A 26,382-nucleotide genomic window follows, 5' to 3' on the forward strand; every position below is an offset into this window, starting at 1 on the left:
CCTGTAAGACGACGAATTATTGGTTGAAGCATATACCTGTTAGTTGTCCTATCTTGTTGTTACACTAATGGTGTGCAAAGGTATGCATGCTATACGCCAACCTGAGCAGATTTTGGTTATCGAGAATGATTCTATCATTCAAACTGAACATACCAACCTTCAGTAGTGTAGTTAGTTTTATAACATGTTATTATTTATCCTAAGGAAACTGTACAGCCATGAAAATAATTGACCTTCTGTTTTGTATAACAGCAGACCCAAACATCTTTTTAGCATAGAGTATCCAGCATTCCTGGTTCTGGTCATCAGTTATGACTCAGAAAGTAACAGCGCTGTCATATTCAACAGCTGCCTCCAACTCTGTAATGACCAAGCAAGTCAAATACCTGACTATAAGTATTGCTATAACTTTAAAATGATACAAAGCGCCAAAATATATGAGGGGTGAAAAGAAAGAAGACAGTTATTTGAGACTTTTCGGTCAAGGGTTGATAGGAAAATGAAACAGCCAAGCAGCGCATGACTATAAATTGAATGGCAAGGATCAACCGAAGTAGATGTCATCACATGAAGTAGTAAGAAACAGATATCTAGAGGCTCTTTTGATTTTTAATCGTCTCAGGAGCATCATGCCTATAGAGTGGAATCATCTTTGTACCAATTGTAGGCATTTGCTTATCTACATACATGTATATATTTTTTAAAGTATGTCTGTCTTCTGTGGATCTGTGTGTCATTCCGGCTATAGCTATTATTTATTAGTATGACGCCGCTGTTAAAAAATTTCGATCTAAGGCGTTATCATATTTGCTATACTGTAACCACACACTAATCATTTTAGCAATGCACCCACACATTAGGATGGCCCATTTGAGCATATTTTTTCCGTACGGTTCAGTTACTATTTACGCGGTCAAGGCCAATTCTTCTCTTGTGGACTTTTATGGAAAAGCTTCGACATTCTCTCTTCGTTCGGTCAGACAAAGACAGTACGATTTGGTCATGATACAATTAATATGAACTGAGAAAAATTCTGAATATGCTTAATTAGTAATAACAATTCTTGCATAGAAGTCTGTGTGTGTGTATAAAAAAGGTTGCTGTTCCCCCAGAAGCTATCCATCAAAACTTTGAATACAGCGATACTGGTAATAAAAAGGTCTTTGCACAGAAAATGGATTTGTATTTAACATATAACGACATTTGCCATTCTAACTTTCAAACAACATAACACGAAAAAAGTGTTTTGTGTAGTTGAAATTGTAGCGGACTGCCCTTTGTGTTAAATTAATTAGTCCAGTGCAGTATGTCACCTGAAGTCTAATGGGCTATTTTGGGCTGACTCATGCTTCCGAATCTGGCCAGTTCTGGCTGGATTAATGCTTTCAGCATTCTTTGCTTTGGGTGCCATCAATGGAGCAGCAATTATTTTGGTGCAATTTCTGGAGCTTGGCTTAGCGACTCTTAAAATTGGGTGGGTTTATGTCCCATTTTATTGCCTCTGCTTTGGAGTTGTCTGCGGGAATCGGTGCACCAGATGATCAGCTCATGACAGTAACCCATTAACCATTTTTTATAACTTTTTACATGCCTGGTACACCATATAAATACACGTCAGCAACTCACCCAGATCAGTCTCTACAACTCATCAAGACGGCAACGTTACAAGTTCGCTCTTCAAAACTTTATTTATCAAATTATGAACTTGATACTTTTATTATAGTAGAGACTTTTCAAGCAATTATACCTGTTGGATAAATATTTTAAATATCTTCCAAAGTACTAGCAAGGCTCCAATGAAAGGAGAATAGAGGTACGTTAATTTTTATTCATGAAATATACATCTGATTTATTTACCTCTTGTAATATCCGCATACTCTATTTGCATATTTTATTCATACATTTTATCCACCGCTGACATCATCATAATCATATTTTACTTTTTATAATTTCTAGTTTTTACGGGATTTACTGGTCAACAAACCAATTATCTCTGTCCAAAAACAACTCCAAAAACTCGATATGGGCCTCAGCTACAGAAATAATTTAAAAGAAAATATAAACTACTGTAAAGGTTTTTAAACATTGTCAAACCACTGTAACTTTCAAACTTCATATAATGAGGAAAACGTTTTGAGCACGCCAAATTACAATTACAATAAAAGATCATTCGGTAATTCAGTAATGATACAATTAATACGAACTGAGAAAACAAAATAAAAATCCTGAATATGTTGAATTAATAATAACAATTCTTGCATAAAAGTGTTTCTGTATAAAAGAGGTTACTGTTCCATCAGAGGCTATCCATCAAAACTTAGTTTGATATGCAGTTTGAAAGTTAGAATGGCAAATGTTGTTATATGTTAAAAATAAATCAAATTTCTGACCAAAGATTTTTTTATGCTACCCGGGCAACGCCGGGTAGCACAGCTAGTCATGTTATAATCTACATCTCAGACGCAATTACAAACCAGAATAGCTCAGCTATGTAAAGGTTCACTATTTTGCAACACTTCGAGTTATTTGCTTGCAAGTGCTAGATAGACTTATAAACATATTATGTTATACCAAAAGCAAATTCAACTAGTATCAGAAGGGACACAGGAGATCATCCCATAATCTGTTTATTTTACTAGAAGTTGTCCTTTCTTGCATCTGAGTGTAAACACTTAAATGAAATTCAATCTGTTAAAACTGCATACTGAATGACATATGAAATAAACATGCTATTAGTACCAGATTAGAATTTGAAGAAGGCGTTTGAATTTGAATAAGAATTTAAATTTAGAAGTTTCAAAAATCTAATTTTGAGTGCATCATGCATGTCTGTTATATGAAAAAGCATCATCTATATTAGTTTTAATTTGTTGTGGTGTTCTACTTATATCTAATAATAGTGGTAACCATGTAAAATATTCTTTATTAGTCAATTATTATAGTCAAAATTATTAAAATTATAAAATTAAAATCGAAAAATGATGTAAAACAAAGGAAGAACTTAGAAGAGTGCAAATATTAGTACGCTCTTGATTTTGAGGAAAATAAAAGATAAAACAACAGCACTAGATTATAAGTTATATAATAATTAGTAATCAGTGACCACGCACTCTCACACAGACCACATAAATACCAGAAGCGATCGGCCCACAGATGGCCACACCTCCGAGAAAGAAAAATGAGTTTTCCATTCCGATGACAGCTCCAAGATGACCCGCTCCGATTGGTCCAATAACTGAGCCAACACCCACCATTAACATCAAATATGAAAATCTAGTCAAAAACTGTTCATTGTGTCCAAACTGATATTGGATGAGTGATGACATACCGCTGACAAACATTCCATCTGTCAGCCCAAACACAACACTGATAGTGAACATTCCAGCTGGGGTTTCTACTAGTGGCATAGCTAAGAGTGACAAGCTTATCAGGGTTGATGTCACCATGCCAAGGACCTGTCTGTTGATCGACCAATGAGATAAGAATGTTAAAAACACGCAGCCAATTACGGTACAAATTCCTGTTACAGTCATTGCGAGAGAAGCTTGTTTCAAAGTGAAAATGCCCCTTGTAGATACAGAGTAGTCAACAGCCAGAGAAAAGTATGTGTTCTCACCGAGTGACACGGTCATAAAATAAAACATGTACAGTATAAATACTGGGTCTTTTATCACTGCTAAATTCGTCTTTAGCCTGAGGCTCAAGGGCTGCTTACTGCTTCCCTCCTTTTCTATTTCTTCTGTACTTTGTTCGACCTTCATGTCAATGTCAGCTTCTACGACATCAACTGCCACTTTCTGCTGAGTAATGTTTGCATCTGAATCCTCTTTGTCACTTTCATTAGGTGAGCTTTTTTGATTGTCACATGGTGGGGCGGGACTTATAGATAAGGAGGTGTGGTTATCATCACTACTAAAGGTTTGGTTGTTGTATGAGGAGGCAACCACCTTGTCAGAAGATTCCTCAGGGCAAAATGTACCCCTGTAGATTAGGGCAGCCGGAAGTATCAGTAGATCTGCTGCCACTCCTATAAGAATGGTCGTTCTATATGAGGTTGTGTCAAGGAGAAATTCCGTCAGCACTGGTCCAATTAAGAGTCCACTATATGACGCAGTCATCAACGCTGCGTATATTTTGTCTTTATATTTCTCAAAGTATGTTGACACGACTCCAATGCTCGTTATTTGTATTGCACCGGCTGCTGAGCCTACAAATTGATAAAAGTTCAAAAATTATGCAAAACTTTTAGGGCTGATAACGTAATACTAAAAATACTCAAAGTCTAAAATTAGCTTCTCTACCAATTTCAAGATTTGGTTAAAACAAGTATATTTATATTATCTGCTACATACAACGATTACACTAAAACATGTTACAAAGCTATGAAACAGCCTGATTTATCAAATTTTTACTAAATAAGCTACTTAGTAGACAAGTAGAATGCATTGGGCATTTCAATAGTGTATGGTGTTACTAAAAACATGTTACAGAGCTACAAAACAGCCTGATATATATCAATTTCATTAAATGAATTATTAAATAAACAATTACAACATATCAAGCATTTTAACAGTTAATGGTATTTGTCTCCCTTGGTATGCACAGAGTGCATACCAAGGGAGACAAAATTAGTCTATACTATAATTGGTTATGACAGAGATGTGAAGCTTTATAAGAGGTGTGACATACTGATTTTAACAACTTTATACAGCAGTAACATCTCCATGTTTATAGTTATTAAGTCTAAACATAAAGATGTCACTATTGTACAAAGTCGTTAAAATTTGCATGTCACTCACTGCTAACAGTCGAACTATATGACAATAGAGTTATGTCTGTACTAGTTGAATGTCTGGCGTTGCACGGGTAATAAAAAGTTTTTGTTGAGAAAATTTCTTTTTAATCAGCTTATGCATTCACCTTTCAAACTTTTACATGAAGGTATTTGTTTATTTCTGTGTGTGCTATAAGCTTAATTTATTTCATGTTATATATAGAGATATTAGTTTAATTAGGTTTATGCTATGTATACACGTATTTATAGCATTTTGGGGAATTCTGGGAACATTTTAGTAGTTCAAGCATGCTAGATGAAGAGTGAAGCGTGCGTACTTTACCCAATCGCCATTCGAAATTGACAAGTGTAATAAGTATGGGCACAATTATTCCAGAGTATGGCAAAGTGGCTGCATGGCGTTTTTGAGCTCAATTCCACCGCGAAGCAGATTTTTCGTTTCTATATCTTTATTGCTATACCATGACATACGGATGACAGACCAACAAACACCTGGATTTACATAAATGTATAACTTTTATAGGCAATAGTATGCTATTTACTATAGTAATGCAATTTACTATGCTGCTGAAATAGGAACCCAGCAGTGTCATCATGTTCTCTGTGATGTTTTGGTTTGCTTACAAGAAATAAAGTTACTCTAGACAATTATTGTCTATTATCTATTAATCTATTAATCTATAATTATTGTCTATTATAGCAAAGGGAAATAGACAAAGTTGGTCACCCATGCTTCAAAATAACTAGTAACAGATTTTCTGAAATGTAGCACAAGGAGCAGATTAAACCTAATCATGGGAGATCCTTTGATATAGGTTTTTTAATCAAGGTTGCCACAAATGCCTGTACAGTGTTTATCATGGTTGGCTAAATCGATTAACACCTATCTACCTAAATACATATAGCCTACCGGTATTCTAAAGCTACAAGCAAAAGACTTTCAATTATTTAATTAATTTTATAAAATACGTCTAATTAAAGTTATTAAATTTAAAGCTTGACTAATACATTGATCACATTTGCTTCAATTCTTATAACAGACTTCTGCAAAACATTTTCTAGAGATTTAAAATAGTATATAATGTATTGGATATTGTAAAGGTGCTTTGTGGTACCAAGAGCTTCTTGGAGTCCATGTTTTATATTTTTTGGCGTTCATAATAAAACTCAAAACCTGTTCTTAATGTCAAGAGTATACAAAAGTCACACCACTCTGTTTTTAAGAATGCCAAAGCCTTTTTTATCTTCAAGACTATTTTTACCACTTTGTTTATAAAATAAGAGAACTGTCTACAAACCTTGTAATAGAGAATAACTGACCACCACATGCCAGAACTGGGTAGCAAAGGCTGTAGCCACAGCTCCAACACACAACATAACTCCAGCCAACATGTGTGTTCTCCATATTCCAATGACTTCTATGATAAGCGATATCAGCGGACCTGAAAACAAAGAGTGAGCATTGATAAACCATGAAACCAGTTTTTAAGCCTATCAGCTCAAGTCATGGCTTCTCAATCGGTGTTGGAGACAAAGAACCATGCTTTTATTCACTATTATGAGTGATATAGCCCTTTGCCAATTGTTCTCAGTGTGCCATTATTATTATTATTATAATTATTATTATTGGTTTTATCACAGCTTGAACTGGTGTTATTTCCTGTCATCGACCTTGTTTCCTTACGTTGGGATGGACATAGCCTGTCTTGAATAACTGCTGTTTTTGCGGAGTTGTCCCCCCGGCAAACGTGGAGAGCAAAACAACAGCTTGTCACAAGACGAACTGCACCTGATGCATCAGCTGCACTGAAAGGGAGTTGTTTTCTTTTGTTTATGCGACTTGGCTGCGATGTTATATCGGTCGATCCATTGGTAATCATAACGGATTTAGCACAAAAAATTATGTAGAAAAAAATAAGATAAAAACGTTTACCGCAGAGCAGGGATTACGTGTTTGTCACAATTTCCATTTCCATAACATTTCCATAATTCATTTTCATATTATTTCCATTTCCATAACATTTCCATAATCTATTTCCATATTATTTCCATTTCCATAACATTTCCATAATTCATTTCCATATGATTTCCATTTCCATAACATTTCCATAATTTATTTCCATATTATTTCCATTTCCATAACATTTTCATAATTTATTTCCATATTATTTCCATTTCCATAACATTTCCATAATTCATTTCCATATTATTTCTATTTCCATAATATTTCCATAATTCCTTTCCATATTATTTCTATTTCCATAACATTTCCATAAATCATTTCCATATTTTTTCCATTTCCATAACATTTCCATATTTCTAAAATAAAATTTCCATATCGATTTCCATAAAAATTATGGAAATATTTATGTTTATGGAAATGGAAAAGTAAACATTTCCATAATATGTCTAGCGATCCCTGGTGTGTACGTATGTGTGCGCGCTTGCGTGTCAAATGAGCGTGTGTGTGTGTGTGCAATCGTCAACTCTTCCCGAATATGTGATTAATTTATACATAATATGAATATGATATTTGCTTGCTAATATACTTTATTTAGGGTCCAGGCAACATCAAAACTGTATGCTACCATTGCCTATAACTAAGCCAGAGACGATTTGAGATGTTTTGAGAGTTTCTTTCAGACTCCCTTAATAGTTTCTGTAATACCACTGATGTTAGCTGGGTTTGTGTGTTACCATTGTCTGTACATGTAGCCAAGTCCAGAGACAATTTGAGTTAATTTCTTCCAGACCACTTTAATAGTTTCTGTAATACCACGGATGTTAGCTGGGTTTGTGTGTTATCATTGTCTATACATGTAGCCGAGCAAGAGACAATTTGAGTTAGTTTCTTCCAGACCCCTTTAATAGTTTCTGTAATACCACTGATGTTAGCTGTTTGTGTATTACCATTGTCTATTCATGTAGCCTAGTCTATACAATATAACTCCCCTCTGTTAATATCTTGGATTACGTGTATGTTACAATTTCCATAATTCAATTCTATGTTATTTCCATTTCCATAAAATTTCCATAATTCATTTCCATAATTTCCATATTATTTCCATTTCCATACCCTTTCCATAATTTATTTCCATATTATTTCCATTTCCATAATATTTCCATAATTCATTTCCATATTATTTCCATTTCCATAATTCATTTCCATATTTTTTTCCATTTCCATAACATTTCCATAATTTATTTCCATATTATTTCCATTTCCATAACATTTCCATAATTCATTTCCATATTTTTTCCATCTCCATAACATTTCCATAATTCATTTTCATATTATTTCCATTTCCATAACATTTCCATATTTCTAAAATAAAATTTCCATATCCATTTCCATAAAATTATGGAAATATTTATGTTTATGGAAATGGATATGGAAAAGTAAACATTTCCATAATATGTTTAGCGATCCCTGCCGCAGAGACCAGTCTCTGCGGTAAACCTTACTAGAATAAATATGGAGTAGATATATAAAATATATAAACATTGTACATACATATACATGTATGTATGTACATACATATATGTATGTACATACATATTTACATACATATATGTATGTACATACATATATGTATGTACATACATATTTACATACATATATGTATGTACATACATATGTACATACATATATGTATGTACATACATATATGTATTTACAATGTTTATATATTCTATATATCTATAGCAGATTAGCACCATAGAAATAACTAGCATTAAGCTGGGCTTATTCCACGATTTTTTTATTTCTATATAGCTTGCAGTATGTATAGGCGGTACCGTGCATAGAAGTGCGCTTATAAAAATACTGTTCCAGCAGAAGCTATCCATCAAAACTTTGAATACGACGATACTGGTACCTCTCGATACTGGTACAAATGTGAAAATGACATATCGGACAGCCTTTGTCTGACCAAACAGGAAAAGAATGTAGAGGCCAACTCTACCTGAAACCATACAATTGTCCCGGTGCAAAGCTTGACCGCGATTTAGCAATTGAATCTCACGAAAAACCGAAAGTAGAAGTTCACGAAAACACGAAAAAGCAGCGTTTCATGGAGTTAATAGGATTAATAAAATTTTAATTAATACGTCTTTTAGCGCGAGCAATCGAGAAAAGGGTGTGTACAGCATATAGTAAGAGCTGTGAATCGTAAAAGCTTTCATAGACTGGTGGTTAGACAATTGGATTACCAACCTTTGGTTGTGTTCTTTATGAGTTCAAATCCAACAAAATGCAAACTTTCAATTCCAAAAATTTTAATAGATATATCTGGACATACCGAAGGACAGACATACAGACAACAAACTTTGAAATTTATATATGTAGATTATGAATCGTTGAACAAGTAAAACATGTTAATACAGTACGTTGTGAGCTAAAGTGCAGAAGTTTGGGCTGCTACAATAATCCAATATATGATGCCTTCTAATACGTACCAATCTAACTGCTCAGCATACAGGCTATTCTTTGACTAATTTTATGTCATGTGGTGAGAAAGAAAACACCGTAGCACATTTGTTCAAGTATGTAAATTATTTGCTAATTTGATTCATAGTTCAGATAGGAGCGTAAGTTAGGAACTTGGATGATCTTGGAAAATGATTGAGATTTATTGGTAGAGGTTACCACTGCAAACCAGTGTAAACCAGCTTAAACCAGTACACTTTGAGCGTTGTTCCTTTACCTACCTGTGAGAAAAATAGATCCAGAAAGAACAGCTGGAGCCAGGACAGCCATTTCTGTGGTCAAGTTGAACATATCTATCCAGGTATAGAGCAGCACAGCTATGGTGCCGTATGTTGAAGCAGCAAACACCATCATGGATATGGTTATGGCAGCAAATGCCAGCCAGCAATACCAGCCTTCATCCTTTTTATTTTCCATTAGAATGATAGCCTATTATTGTGAGTTGCAGTAACCGTGGATACACCTAAAGAAAGCAGCATGGTGTCAAGGACATCTAGTCAAGTAGAATCTGTAACAATTCTTAGCAAAGGAAAATCATCCACTTTTGAAATTCGCTGATTAAATAATAGTTTTAGGTTGTAGACCAGATACTATAATCTTAAGTCTATAAATTATATAGTCTATATATTATAGAATAAGATGTATAGTCTGTAAACTATAGACTACATACAGTAGACACTCCTATAATGTATACCTCCTACAACCTAAATTCCTGATAACATAAAAAACTATGTGACGGTTTTGTTTCCTGTTCTACTGTCCTAAAGTGCCAAGTCAGGCAGTTTTTAAATTTTATTTGGTCGTTAATCTATTTTGCCGCACTTGCAAAAGAAACAACGACGTGTGTATAGCGTTCTACCTATTATATATATAACTTTTGCAACAATTTATTTCGTCGTGATGGATTGTCAGATGAGTCGACGAAACAAAAAATAGGGTAGCTAGCTGCACTTTGCTCATAAATACAAAAGTGATCGATTGGGGTAGGTGTTATAGCGTCAGTCCACCATTTCGAATGTTACAAAATGAAACCTCGTTAAAAGATCTCTTTTATCCTAACCTTGACCCTTTGGATACAGATAGACGACGAACAGGTACTACCGCTTTTTATAAAATATATAGTTGTTGTTTTGCTTTCTTGTAAATGTATAAAACATTTATTACTAGTTTTAATTTGAATACACTCTGCTGTTTAGAAAAATAAGCAAATCGTTGTAAATGAACGTCGAAGATGAGCGCTTTCATCAACTCTTTGTAGAACTACCTCAATCATGGCCTATAGATTCAGTGAGAATGATTATTAAAATGGAAAAATGTGTCTGTGTAAACCCATAATACTGCAGTTACAGTACAGCCCAAACATTAAAAAGTCGAGTCAAGTTTTTTCCTCTTTGTATGCCCAAAGGAGTGAGTTTGCAAAGATCTTGGAACGAATGAGGAAATTTAAATGTATTCGACTGTTCTTATAATATAAGGTTCTTATAAGCTAAACATACATGGAAAAAATTATTTACATTGTAGGGGCGCGTACCGTGCTGGAGTCTATAGACTGTGTATATAGAGTCATAGACTACAGTCTATATACTATAGTCTATACTTTATAGACTGACTATAGAAAACATGTATAATCTGTAGACTATAAATCTTGGTCTATAGACTACAACTTATAGACTATACACATTAGGCTATAGTGACTATAGACTAACATCTATAGTCTGTAGACTATGGTTTATACCTTTAAACCACAGACTATAGTTAGCGCTTAGCGCCTCATTGTTTACATCATCCCAAACCACTCTGAAACAATCTTGGAGAGTTAGATCTCAGTCAAGTAACTGAAGTCACTCTATTGGTAAGATTTTAAGTTTACTCTTTCTATTTTTAAAAACCTTTACTATAGTAAGAGCTGTGTTCATCCGTCTGTCCAAAGGTACAGTTGGAATGGTATTCACCTTGTTAGACTGCCACTATAAAGGTGTGTTTACAGCAGGCTGATTTGTCAGAGTTGGAACAACTACATGTACGACGAAATCGGCCTGTTGCAGAAGGCAAATCGGTTGTAAAGACTGCCTTGTCTCAGTCACCGACAGAAGATCGGGGAAATGCCGCATACTACTACGTTGGTCCAATTTGGATGGCCATCCTTGTCGAAGTGCAACAAGAAGTTGACCAATCATATCTCGCAATATTGCAAATATTCACAACTTGCGAGAAATGTAAGCATGAAAGATGGCTGTGTATTCCGTTTTACCTAAATATCAGCTAAAACTAGCATTAAAATCTACGCCTACTGAGCAGTTAATTGCAGAGTTGCAACCCCAACATATGGAACCATACGCATTTGGACCATTTTTCACAGGGCTCAAGGACAGTATGTGGATCTAGCCAAGTCACTGAACAGTACAGGTTAGTAGGACTAGCACTAGTGCGCAGTGCAGTGTTATAGTGTAAACAGTTGATCTAGCTATAGTAGTAAACATTTAGCAATTAAACAGTATTAATGTTAATGTTAATAATTTGTTTATCATAACAAATTTATTAATAATCGCTTCTATGTGAACCTTCACCAAACCGAAACCTACTTTCATCAATGTTGATGGTGTTCTTACAGATAACCCACTTTTACCTACATAAGAATTTAACCTATAAATTTTTTATTTTATGTTTTTTGTCTCATTTTAATTCAAATTGTCAAAGCCAAATACCAAGGGCTCCGCACATCCTGGCCAAAAGAATACAAAATGGTGCTCAGTTTCCAGGAGTCAGGTGCAGGGGCTGGAGATGCGTATCGACCATCTTGGCCATTTTACACTAGCCTAATGTTCCTTTCTGTGACGGTGCATGTCAATCAGACTGAGTTCAGTATTGAGATGCCTAGTGAAGGTACGTAGTTCATTTACAGAGTTTTCCAAATTGTACATGGTACATTTAACAATACCCACGCTACTGCATGACAAAAATACAAATAACTAATATTCGTCATCTTTTTCAGCACCCGCAGACTCAGCAAGTCAAGCTGATATGGAAAGGTCAGCTCTAACTGATTCTTTGGTATTAGCTGTAACAAGTGCCACGTCTCTCAGCCTCGAAGAACTAAATGATGAAAGTGTGCCCAAACCTAAAACTAGAGTTCAGGCATCCCGGTCGCTCAAGCGCAAGGGGTCAGAGTCCACCGAAATTAAAGATATAGCTCTAAAAACTATCACCCACACCACGATTAAAGTGCAAAAATAGGCAAGCCAAATTAGACGAGTTCGTGTTCGACTATGCTGGCAAGATGATTGCTGAGCAGCTCCATCAAATTATGAACAAACGATTAGCCTCGACCGCATTGTGAAGATCTAAAAAATTGTCCATGAGGCTCGGTTTCAAGAACAACCACAGGCATTGATGTATGGTCAATCAACTGAAGCAGACAGTTATCCAACCTGTTCAACAATATAGTAACACCAGCAAGTTTTATACAATCATAAGCTTATATTTTCTACCTATATAAGCCTACCTCTTTTATGGGAATACTAAAATTCTCATTTACAACATGGTTACCCACTGTGCATTTAGTCCATAGCCATGAATTATATATTAAATGTATCCCTTTTTTGTCCTTATTTCAAACATGTAAATACAACAGTTGTAAAGTTGTAAACACATTCACAGTCTTCAGCATTTTGGAATAATTGCATGTATAGTTATTACACCTGACAATATCTAACGGCGCAGACTGCCAGGGTACTACGTACAGATAAAGGGTGAATCAAATCCCCTTGAGACATTTTTACTGATTTTTGTAGTGTGATTTTTTCAAAATAGAAAAATCACACTGTACAAATAGGTAACTGACAACTGAAACTGACAGTAAAGTTGTCAGTTACCGATTTGATGAAAGGGGTTTGGTGACAAAGGGTGCGCCAGGACCTGCTAGTGGCATTTCTGTTGAAGCATATGTGACCTGAGGTTGAAAGGTCACATTTTAGACACTAACATTCACTGTGTTGGTGAGTAGCTACTTTAAAGGCTGACTTGCAACAAAATTCACATTACAGTTATTTGGTATCAAAAGATTCACCATGTCTTACTCTGTTGTGTTGTAAGTGCCAAATATGTGGAAATGTGATTACAAGCTCTTAAAAGCTCAAAAACGAAAAGCCGCCGTAGATTGGAATATCTTTATTTCGATGGCGTAACCACGCAATTTGGTTATCGTCTTGTCACATATGTTCTCACGTGAATTGAAAGGCCAATAAAAAGCTCAATATAAAACTTATTGTAGTACTAGTTTATGACAAACATTTCGGGTTTTACCGAAGACTCCGTATCAAATATAGATGCTCGCTACTTTACAGTTTTGTTTCGGCATTATTCAATCGTCAAGTCGTAATCTGATCATGTGACCCAATTCTTCGCAAATAATTTTTGCAGCACTTTTCGATTATCACAGGTGACCAACAGGCTCGTCACGATTATCAGACAATGATTTGTACTCCTTCGAGCTAAGGTTAAAAAGTTTAGCGATTTTTTATGGTAAGTTATAAGATATAAGCGCCAAAAGTGACAGCATTACGATGACGATAAAACAGACGCATAAGAACAATAGACATAGTTTTATTGAATGCGTGAAGAATATTTGTAAAAATATTTCGACGAATAAGGTTGCAAGAAAGTGTAAACAGAAACCATCTCTCACAACTACATCACATTTTAGCCATTTTGGAAAGGGAATCCAAACTACGGCAGTCTCGTTGGCTGCGATTTTCTGTTCGTTTTTGAGCTTTTAAGAGCTTGTAATCACCTTTCCACGTATTTGGCACCTACAACACAACAGAGTAAGACATGGTGAATCTTTTCATATCAAATAACGGTAATGTAAATTTTGTTGCAAGTCAACCTTTAAGGGTATAACTGACGATTTTATAGCTTATATTATTATATATTATTATATATTATTATATCTTAACAAACTATAAAAATAAGAATAAAATAAATTAAAATAAATAAAATAAAATAAACAATACGAGGCTTCATGAATTACACTTCTACCTTAGTCTCATTAGAAATTTACTGTAACATCTATCAGAGTAGAGAAACAACATTAACTAGCACAAGGTACAGAATATTCTAGAATACTCAAACTCCACAATTGTAAATTGACCAGTAGTGTTAAGAGAATGACTTATTAAACTTATGTTAACACATAGCTAGTTAACTAGAGACAAACATTCTTTGACATGTTACAACTCTGATCCACCAAACTGTGAAAGGAGAGGTTAAACCAAACTTAAATTTGCTTGTTTGATTGTTTTTGTCAAACGATCAATGAACTGAATTTAACGACTGCCAAAATTGTTACTCTCTGATCCATCCTCGAGGTGTCCTTTTTTGGGCATTCACAGCTCCTGCTTGATATTATACATCACTGCAACCTGCATGTCAACAAGTAGGTTGGAGTACCTGTGACATGTGTCAAATATTATATCAAATGTTTCTTTAGTTTACAAAGGAAACTATTCAAAAGGCTCCTTTTACCTTTTGCTACTTTTCAAAAAGATGCAAGATACGATATTCCCAGACTATGTGTACTATGTACTCAGATTATGTGTACTATGTACTCAGACTATGTATACTGTGTACTCAGACTATGTGTACTATGTACTCAGACTATGTGTACTATGTACTCAGATTATGTGTACTATGTACTAAAAATATGTGTACTATGTACTCAGACTATGTGTACTATGTACTCAGACTATGTGTACTATCTACTAAGACACTCGACTATTGATTATGTGTCTGATAGTCGAATGTCTGTGACAAAATTGAGAAATAATAACTGTTGTAGAAGGTGGTAGGCCTACATTATAAATGCTTTGGCACACATGCATAAGTATGGATTTATCTTCTCTGTAATGCCTTTGGTAATCACTCTATTGTTGGCCAGTTAATGAAACCAATAAAGCATTTTTGGCATAAACCAAATGCATTTGTTATATAGCAATTTTTCGGTAAATAATTTTATACTGTACACATGAAGGCTTTTCACAATTGTCTATGTTACATTTACTGCTTCATGCTTTCCCATTATACAGGGTCAGGTCTCCCCTATTTCCCATATTCCTTCTCTCATCTCGTTTTCCCTATCCTCTTTACCCCCTATCTCCCTCAACAGCAATAATCTCGCTTTTGTACATGATATTGATATAAAAGTTTATAAAAGATGACTTTGTGTCCCTTTCAAACTCAAGACCCTCAGCTTACGATACAAACAATGTACTAACACAGCTACATCTAACCATCTTTGGTGTTTGCATAATGATATTTACTATAATAAGACCTGTGTTTCGTGATTTTAACAGATTATCACGTAAGAGAAGCGTTATAAGAACATACTCTCTATAGCTTATTTAGCATTCAAAAGTAAAACAGACTCATTTGGGAATCTTAGAGCTTGCATTTCCTAGACGAATGAGCCGTGATCAGTCTAGGTATATAAATCCCGTGGCCTTTAGCTAGTCTGATTAAAAACTCAAGAACTATCTTCGCACGCATTAAGGATATTGTCCTCAATAAAAGCATTGATGGATTTTTGTCGTGAAACAATTCAAGTTGAAGATAAATGGAAATCCTGAGCATTTCCAAGCATACCAGTAGTTATTTATGGGGATGTTGAACCAGGCCTGGCAATGAGCTCTTGTCTATTGTCAACAAATTTGACCTGATATAATTACTACGTACATGTAACCAATCTATGGAAATTTAACAAAATTCTCCCACATTTGAGAGGAGATCCCACAATCTAAAGGAAATCTGAACCACCTTTTATCTGCAGTACTTAATACCCTGACAGCCTGCGCCATGAAAGATTCACTATGTTTCCATGACTCGCATGACTCGCATGACTCGCATGATACACATTTGGGGCTGTGGGCAAGTTCAGTTACTTCGTGATCGAGCATTTCAATGAACACCGGCACGATGGCATTTCACACCAGCGCTTGACCCCAAAGGTCAAGTAATAGTCTAATATGGATACAATTAGTATAATTAATGACTCTACAAATAGCTACTCAATCTTGTCACGCTAAGCTTCGCAGCAATCATTCTGAAGATTGGCCATTGAGACTGCTAAACTCCAAATAGAGACTGTTGAAATCAAAATAAAAAGTGACTGAGGCGTGAAAATGTTTCGAAGGGATATTTTAATGCACATGACTCACCCTTTCCATGATTCACAAGCATGATGGATTTGATTAAGTTTTGTGGATTGCAAAACTCGTTTAGCTTGCTGATTTGTGCCGTTCCATGACGCGTATAACTAGCGGATTGGCTCAAATTTGTGAATTATATATATGTGTATATGACCGCACGGTCACGGATAGAGTGGAGAGTGCCAAGGGACAAGTGCAGTCAGAACAAGTTACAATGCACCCTCAAGATACGATTTTGATCCGTTCCAGGTGTAAAGTTTGCAAAAGCACGAAATCTACAAAAATGAACCAGTTCTTAGGATGTATACGTACAGCACTTATTATCGCTTGCCATAAAAAATGACTGTAGAACAACTTGATTGACCTGTTTACAAAGACAATAAAACAGCTGCCTTTTCTCACGAGTCGCCAAACATTTAATGAGTTTTCCAGGCGTTTACACTTGCCATGGTGGTCGTTCAATAAACATTTTTTACTCATTTCACCTATAAACTGTCATCAGACATTATTTCGAAAGAACTACACAAAAGACTGTCTGACACCTGGCTCGATCAAGTCAGTTGCGTGTGTGCCATTGACAAGCAAACATTATTCTAACGATATTACGGACAAGAAACTTATATGTATATTCTGGAGTATGGCAGAGGTATGTTTTGTGTTTACTTGTCTTTTATCTAATATTTTTGGTTATAACATTTGATATCACGTAATTTACGTAACATTTTCTGATTCAGACAGCAATTTTGCTTTAAAGATTGTGAATCAATTTGTTTTTTAAATACCTTTCAGGTTTCACGGTCGGTTGGAAATAAAGTCACAGTCAACAAAGATCTAACCACCGTTGTACTTTGGGAAGTACTCTAAATACAAATATACACGCACGCATGATAAATAACTTCTAAAGTTCAAAGAACTTTATAGTGAAACCTTGAGCATACAACATACTGAGGTGTTCACATCATACAATTCTACGGAGCCTATGTGCTAATCTACGGTCAATAACCTTCATAGAAACTCATCACGGAAGTTATCGAAATACGGAGCCTAAGTGCTATTTATGGACGATAACCCTCATTCAAAGCCACGGAAGTTATTGAATTCAATACTAAGCCTCAAACAAAACGTCTCGAAGTCTGAAGATTGAGTTTTGCTACACAACTGGTGACAATCGACAAACCGAGTTTGCGTTATAAATACGGACATCATCTGTCAACAAATCAAGGATAAGGAACAGACAGTTGATATAGATTTGGTTACGCAATACTTCACTCACGTTAATCATCAGCACTGCAAGACATCATAACACTTCGAGGTCGAAAGCCTGTCGCTTAGAAAGACTAACCCACACAACAAACATTGCTCGTCACTGTTCACAAATAACAAGCCAAGCAAAAGTGATACCTATTAGATACCTATTAGCCATCAAGCCGCATATCAGATAGTCAGCAACGAGGAAGTCATCACATTGCATCAGTCAGCTAAGTATACGTACTGTGTTGAAAGGTTTGCTTACTCAATCTAACTGACATTTCCTTGCTCAACCTAGTGTGCGCTATAAACACTATTATAGTAAAGTAAATTTGGAGTTGTCACACATTTTGGATTTTTCTTTTGCAAACAGTTGTTATCATAATTTTGTTTAAAAATCAAACTGTGTTGTAAAACTGAACCGCGATCGAGCCAATTTAGCCAGACAGCTTTAGTGGTTTAAATAATTGTACTCATATTAAGATTGTAGCAACAATAAGGGTAAAAAGGCCTAAACAAAATTAATAGCAATTAACAGTGATTTAAATTGGTCACCATGGAAAGCGAAAGCCTTGAGCTAAATTCAAATTCCGATTTGAGCGAAAGTAGAGTAGAGGAAGAGCAGCTACAGTTAGATGAGGTAACTGAATCAAACAACCCTAGAACACAACGAGCGCTCGCAAGGAGTCAAAAACTGACTGAGCGCACTATTTTACAACTAGGCAGTGATTTTATCAATGAAATAAGTAGACAGTCTGAGAGTATGATAGATTTCCTAGACAAGTTCACACAAGCTGTTGAAAATGCCACCCATGTCATTGATCTACCTGCTGTTGATGCCTTTGTTCAGAACCTTGATTTGAAAGTCAAAGATATAGGCAATTTATATAATAAAATTATTGAAACAAATGAAAATGAGAAGAACCCCACCCATGAACAACTCTTAAATGAATTTCAAGCGGATGTCAAGTCATTCAAAACCCAGATCCAGGAACAGTGCCAAGAAGAGAGTGAAATCCTAGCTGAAGAGAAGGCACTCGAAGATGCTAAAAGGAGAATGGAAGAAGAAATGCGAGCTTACACAGTGAAAAGACAAAATCTCCTGAGAAGGATGGAATCATCATCAGTAAGGGTAAATCGTTTGAGCAGTCCAAGTATCAGGGCTACAGCATCTTCAACTCCAAACACAGACAGATACGAATCGTCCTCAGCACCAAGTGCAATCGATAGCATCAACCTGAGGGTAGCGCAAGCCGAGCAACCACAAGCTCAACAACCACAAGCTCAACAACCACAAGCCGAGCAACCACAAGCCGAGCAACCACAAGCTCAACAACCACAAGCTCAACAACCACAAGCTCAACAACCACAAGCTGAACAACCACAAGCCGAACAACCACAAACTGAGGAACCGCAAGTTGGAATTGGCACTCGCCACATCCTCAAAGCCTTCACCGACAACCTAGCAGAATCGTTCAATGCCAAAATGAACTCATTGACAGCTAGTGTGTCGAAGCCAAACAGGAAGTCCGTTGAACCGAGCATCTTTTCTGGCGATACCCTCGAATTTGCAGATTGAGAGGTAGATATGGATGCCTTCGTTTTCGAGGAAGGACTAACAGACAGGGAGGCCCTGCGATACCTGAAGAAATTTGTTGCAGGCGAAGCAAAAAAGGCCATAATCGGTTTATTGACATACAGTAGCGATAACTCCTATCAGGAAGCTCGTGAAAAACTGCGAGATCGATACAGTATGGAAGGCGGCATCGCAAGGATACTGTTGAAGAAGCTGGAAAACTGGCCAAACATACGCTCCGGAGACGGAAAGAAGATGAGAGAGTTCGGCGACTTCTTGGATCAAGTCAGAAGAAGCATGAGCTCCACAGAAGGCCTACAGATCCTCAACACCGAGCTATACAACGAACGCATTTGCCAAAAGCTACCCGACAGTGCCAAGTTCTCTTGGACGCAGAGAGTATGTAGAGCTAAGCGAATGAGGACAGGAAATTTGTCATTTTCTGATTTCACAGAGTTTGTTCTCGAGCAAGCGGACTGCTACATGAGCAACATCATGGCATCACAGAGTAAGGATCAAAAGCATGATCAGCCTAAAAGTAAGGGCAGATATGAAGAGAGGACAAACAGAAGGGCTGCATCATACCAAACTGAACGGACAAGAAGAGAACCATTTTGCTACTTCTGCAACGGCAACGACAAAGGACACTACACAAGGGATTGCAGAAAACTGGCCGAGAAATCACTAAAGGAAAGAAAAGACTTTGTACACAGGAAGGGATTGTGCTTCTCTTGTCTGAACGGTAAACATAGATCAAGCATCTGTAACCGCAAGCAGACATGTTCTAACTGCCATAGAATGCACCCGACTATGTTACATGATCCCGACTGGAAGCCCACAGAAAAATCGGACTCACAACAAAATTCCAGCCAACAACCTACTACCAGCAACCAAGGCAAAGAACAAACAAAAACTAAGACATGCAATTCAACTGAAGTCTACGGACAATCTAGCTTCAGTATGATGGTACCAGTATACGTATCCGCTGGAAACAATGAAAAACTAGTGTATGCCCTCCTCGATACATTGTCCGACATCACCTTCATTGACAAGCAAACCGCAATGGAGATTGGAGCAAGTGGCATCCCCGACACCCTAAACCTAGAAACCATGAACGCCATAAGCCGATCATCCACATTGAGGTATGAAAAACTGCAAATCAGAGGATACCTAACCGATGAAATCTCAACAATTGACGCAGTTGAACGACCAGAAATAAAGTGCCACTCAGACAACATACCGACAGATGAGAAGTGCCGCAAGATACCACATTTAAGATCCCTTGCAAGGCATCTCCCACCAAAGCTGGACATCCCGATCGGACTGATGATAGGTAAAGACAGTCCAGAAATCATCACACCACTCCTGACAAAAAGAGGAGAAGCTGGGGAGACATCAGCTTGTAAGACGATGTTTGGATGGACACTATGCGGGGGTAAACTCAAAACCAAACTGGCAACAAGTTTTAAGACGGACGCCACACTCTTTCCCATAGTGGAACAAGACTTTGAAGACCCTGGAGGTAAGCCCCTGTCACAACAAGACATGCAATTTCTTAAAATCCTTGACGAAGGAATTCACCAAGATCCGGACGGGAGCTACGTCATGCCTCTGCCCTTCAAGTCATCATCAACGCCAATACTGCCAAACAACAGGCATCAAGCAGAGCAGAGACTCGGACTGCTCAAAAACAAACTCTTGAAGGACTCAGCATATGAAGCAGACTATCGAAAATTTATGAACACACTATTCGAAAAGGGATTTGCGGAGGAAGTCCCAGTCTCAGAGATGGTAAGAGAAGATGGTAAGTGCTGGTATATACCACACTTTGGAGTGCTTCATCCAAAGAAAAGGAAATTACGTGTGGTCTTCGACGGGAGTGCAAAATACGCCAACACGTGCCTCAACCATCACCTTCTCACTGGCCCAGATCAGCTCAATGACTTACTTGGTATCTTATGCAGATTTCGCACAGGGAAGGTCGCAGTAACGTGTGATGTAGAATCCATGTTTTATAATTTTCGGGTAAGTCAAAATCATAGGAACTTCCTAAGATTCGTATGGTATAGCGATGACTTATCAACAGTGAAAACCTTTCGCATGAGAGTCCATATATTTGGCGCAACCTCTTCGCCTGGGGTAGCCACCTTTGGTCTGAGGCGTCTGGCTGAAGACAACATAGAAATATCTAAAAGTGCGGCAGAATTCCTCAAAGACAACTTTTACGTGGACGACGGAATATTCAGCGTGGATGACATCAGAACTGCCAAAGACCTGGTGAATTCAGCGAGGGAAATTTGCTCTAAAGGCAACCTTCGCCTACACAAGTATGTCAGTAATGAGCCCGCAGCTCTTGCCGATTTGCCAGAATCCGAGAAAGAGACGGAAGCTATCTCATTCAACAGCATCATGCCGACACAAAGAACACTTGGAGTTAGTTGGTGTCTACAGAGCGACCAGCTCTGCTTCACCAGCAATATCGACGCAAGACCACTCTCAAGACGCGGTATTCTCTCAACCGTAGCCCAGGTATATGATCCGATTGGTCTGGTTTCACCCTTTACCCTAATGGGAAAGAATGTGCTACAAGATGTCTGTCGCAAAGGACTTGACTGGGATGAACAGATCGATCTAGATACTACTTCGTCATGGGAAGCCTGGACGGGACAACTCGCCACTATTCATGATATTAGAGTTGACCGCTGCATAAAGCCAAAGGATTTTGGAACTATCAAACGAGCCGAACTTCATCACTTTGCGGACGCGAGTGAAGATGGTTATGGCGCATGCTCATACATCCGTCTTATCGATACCACAGATCGCATCCACTGCGCACTTGTCCTCTCAAAGGCTAGAGTGGCCCCCTGAACCGAACGACCATACCTCGTATGGAGCTTCAAGGTGCGGTGCTAGCTACCAAGCTCCAAGGGAAACTGCACGAGGAACTGAGGATGCCAATAGACGGAGTGTTCTTCTGGACAGACAGCATGATCGTACTGGGCTATATCAGAAATGAAACATCAAGATTTTCTCCATTTGTAGCAAACAGAGCAGCCCAAATTAGACACAGAACAAAGCCGGCACAATGGAACCACGTTCCTGGAATAGTCAATCCAGCTGATATGGCCTCCAGAGGCGCAACCATACATCAACTGACAAACTCTCACTGGTTTTCAGGTCCAGACTTCCTATGGAAGGAAAATCTTGACGACATCTTGCTCAATCAACCTACGCGCTTCAATGTTTCTGCATCAGATCCAGAACTGAGGAAAACTATTAGGGTAGATATGAACCAGGTTACCTACCCCATCAAAGTCGAAAACTTCTCAAAGTGGGACAATCTCATCAGGGCAACAGCACAACTACGTGCAGTCGCTAAACGAGCCAAGGACAAGCTGAAGCCAATCTGGAAACTTGAAAAAATGTCTAGAGAACATTCTCAAGATGCAGAGGCTCTTCTCATCAGGCTTGATCAACAAAAGTACTTCCATTCAGAAATACTGGACATCCAAGCACACGGAAAGGTAAGCAAGGGAAGTTGTCTCAGACAGCTGTCACCATACTTAGACGATCTAGGAATCCTAAGGATAGGCAGTAGAGCAAAATCCTCAACTATTCTCACAGACAAAGAGCTACGACCCGCAATCATACACAAGCGCAGACACCTAGCCACAGTACTGATCAGACACTTCCACGAGAAGGTCCACCATCAAGGGAGGATCTTTACACAGTCTGCAATCAGACAATCGGGTTTCTACATTATAGGTGCACAAGGCCTCATCAAATTATTACTCAGAACCTGCGTAGGCTGCAAACGCCTAAGAGGTGCCCCCTTGCGTCAACAGATGGGATCCTTACCCAAAGAAAGAGTGAAACATAGCCCTCCATTCACCCATGTAGGGGTAGATACATTTGGACACTTCCTCGTCAAAGAAGGCAGGAAGGAGATGAAACGCTGGTGTATCATCTTCACCTGTATGTATTCCAGAGCGATTCACATCGAAGTCGTAAGTGACTTATCCACAGAGAGTTTCCTACAAGCGCTAAGGTGTCTTGAAAGCATACGAGGGCCTGTAGTTACAATTTTCTCCGATAACGGAACCAATTTCATGGGTTCTAAGACTATGCTCCAATCAAGAATAACTTTCAAGACAAACACTCCCGGTGCTAGCCACCAGGGCGGCGTATGGGAACGGGGAATAAGAATGATTAGGAATGTATTCAACCAAATGAAAGGCAGGTTTTCCGCGAGGATGGACACCGCCGGACTACGGACCGCCATGTACGAAATCTGCAGCATAATCAATGGGAAACCACTGACCTGTTCAAATCTGAACAATCCCGATGAAGGAGTTATAACCCCACATCATCTGATCACCATGAAGCCTGTGTCAGTACCTACACATCAGGAGATAGGTGAAGTGCCAGACGGCGAGGTATACGGAAAAAACATGTTTGAAAAGACGCAACGTTTCGCCGATGAGTTCTGGCGCCACTGGCAGGACTACCTGACAAAGGTAGAGACCCGACAAAAATGGAGAAATCCATGCCAAAACCTTAAGGTGGGAGACGTTGTCGCAGTTGTTGATGAAAACACTTGGCGTAGTCAGTGGAAGGTGGGAGCCGTCGACTCCGTGAATACAGGTAGAGATGGGTTGGTCAGATCCGCTACTGTCAGAATCTCAAACCCAGAACAGATAACGCGTTCCGGCAAGCGGAAAGGGGAACCTAACATGCTTTACAGACCCATACAGAAACTACTGCTATTGGTTAGCATAAACTCCAAGTACTAACGTGCAGTGTTCTTAACCAAACGTATGTTATTCTCTTCCTGCATAAATATTATCATAGTAGTACCAAATATCAATTATTTAGGTATACACGAATACACTCAGTACAATTACATTATACTAGATTTAGATTTGTTAACTTCAGATAGAACTAGTAAATTTTTTAGAAAAATTTAGGTGGGAGAGTGTAAAGTTTGCAAAAGCACGAAATCTACAAAAATGAACCAGTTCTTAGGATGTATACGTACAGCACTTATTATCGCTTGCCATAAAAAATGACTGTAGAACAACTTGATTGACCTGTTTACAAAGACAATAAAACAGCTGCCTTTTCTCACGAGTCGCCAAACATTTAATGAGTTTTCCAGGCCTTTACACTTGCCATGGTGGTCGTTCAATAAACATTTTTTACTCATTTCACCTATAAACTGTCATCAGACATTATTTCGAAAGAACTACACAAAAGACTGTCTGACACCTGGCTCGATCAAGTCAGTTGCGTGTGTGCCATTGACAAGCAAACATTATTCTAACGATATTACGGACAAGAAACTTATATGTATATTCTGGAGTATGGCAGAGGTATGTTTTGTGTTTACTTGTCTTTTATCTAATATTTTTGGTTATAACATTTGATATCACGTAATTTACGTAACATTTTCTGATTCAGACAGCAATTTTGCTTTAAAGATTGTGAATCAATTTGTTTTTTAAAAACCTTTCAGGTTTCACGGTCGGTTGGAAATAAAGTCACAGTCAACAAAGATCTAACCACCGTTGTACTTTGGGAAGTACTCTAAATACAAATATACACGCACGCATGATAAATAACTTCTAAAGTTCAAAGAACTTTATACCAGGGTTGGCATCACATGATGAAAAAACTGTATGTAGGAGTGTAGATACCGTAGTAATTATATAAAGCAAACATCCTCTGGTAAAAGTTATTAAAATTTTATATAAGTGCTGTACATATTGAACATTAGTGACAAAATCATATGTTAGCCTTAGTAACTATAATTACCTACGGTAACTATATTATATTTATTGGTTATAATCTGCATAAAATGTATCATTATAATTCACTGTAGGGAATTCTTACCACCAAGACTGACATACGTATAACATAAACTTTGAATTCACCTCAAATAAGTTTAGCTTACTAAACTCATACACTTAAAGCTAAGCTTTAGTATGTATTTTTACCTATTTTACTGAATTTCAACTCTTTATCCCTTAAATTTTATCACTTGTTAGTTTTTGCCTTCGCTTCCCCTATAACCTTTAGCGGACCTGTTTAAAACTTTTTTCAACCTGATTCGGCTAAAAAATTGGAATGATGCTGTCTATTTAATGAAGTGGATTTTTGTCAGCAGGTTAAGAGAAGTGGTCTGACCACAAAACGTTCGGTACGAAAAGATTGCAACTCAAATTTTGCCACTGGTTTTAAAGGAAAAATATTATCGATTTACACACGAGAATAGCTAAAGTCAGCAAAATCGGTCATCGTGTCTCTTTCAGGCGTTGTGAGAATATTTTCGGCAAACAACATTTTGGCATTGTTGTTGTTTTGACATACATGATAAGTACACCGACTGCCAAGTTTGAACTCGCGGCAAAAGTTTTGTTGAATTCGTGTGGTGACAAAAAGTTTGTATGGTGAGGTGAAAACATCATGTTCCACTCTGTAAGATGAAAAAAATCATATATCAGGCTAATCGTATTCTGAGGGTACACTGTACTTGTGTCAAAACGATTACTTAGCAGCAAGCAGTAGAGATAGAAATATTACCTGCGGTCAGCGCACCAAAGGCTATAGCAGTAAAGCTAGAAGACGTAGCTGTAGCGATAAGCACTGAACTGAGTATGAAGGTAGGTGAGACTTCTGTAGCTGTGGAGACCGTAGAAGTAGTAACTCTTCAAGTAGATGCTAATGAAGACTATCTCATAGTTTGTAATCCAGAGAATGTACAGGATAATCCAGGACTAAATGCTGAGGCGGGTCTACGACAATTGTATGATATTGTCTCATTTGATAAACTTGCTGTGATCAGCACTGTTACCACCAACCCTGTGCAACAAGTAAGTACAATTGCAGAGTGCTAGCCTCATTAACATAGAAGCGTCAACTGCAGACACGAGTAATAAGACAGACTGTAACCCATTAATACCTCCTAATTGAAGTATAACACATTCCAGTGGTAAGCTTGACGTGGCACGACCCACGGTTCTGATGCTATTAATGTGTTCACTATTAACTATATGCTGTGCTCAAACACGAA

At 37.6% G+C, this 26,382-nt stretch overlaps 1 protein-coding gene and 1 pseudogene across 2 annotated transcripts; one reads left to right on the top strand and one right to left on the bottom strand.

The window, feature by feature from the left end:
- Positions 1-2,631: 2,631 nt before the first annotated feature.
- Positions 2,632-26,382, bottom strand: LOC137387472 (monocarboxylate transporter 14-like). Of its 2 annotated transcripts, XM_068073902.1 has the most exons (5): positions 26,272-26,382; positions 25,893-26,171; positions 9,506-9,747; positions 6,094-6,237; positions 2,632-4,207 (listed from the first exon to the last, which is right to left on the bottom strand). In XM_068073902.1, the coding sequence occupies exons 3-5, from the start codon at positions 9,699-9,701 to the stop codon at positions 3,096-3,098; spliced, it is 1,452 nt and encodes a 483-aa protein (XP_067930003.1). In that variant the 5' UTR covers positions 9,702-9,747; positions 25,893-26,171; positions 26,272-26,382; the 3' UTR covers positions 2,632-3,095. The 2 variants fall into 2 exon arrangements, with proteins under 2 accessions (XP_067930003.1, XP_067930002.1); XM_068073901.1 differs by lacking the exon at positions 26,272-26,382 and having other exon boundaries at positions 25,893-26,213.
- LOC137387805 (uncharacterized) lies at positions 18,498-24,155 on the top strand (annotated as a pseudogene).

This window comes from Watersipora subatra, chromosome 2 (genome assembly GCF_963576615.1).
Source record: "Watersipora subatra chromosome 2, tzWatSuba1.1, whole genome shotgun sequence".
Taxonomy (NCBI): Eukaryota; Metazoa; Bryozoa; class Gymnolaemata; order Cheilostomatida; family Watersiporidae; genus Watersipora; species Watersipora subatra.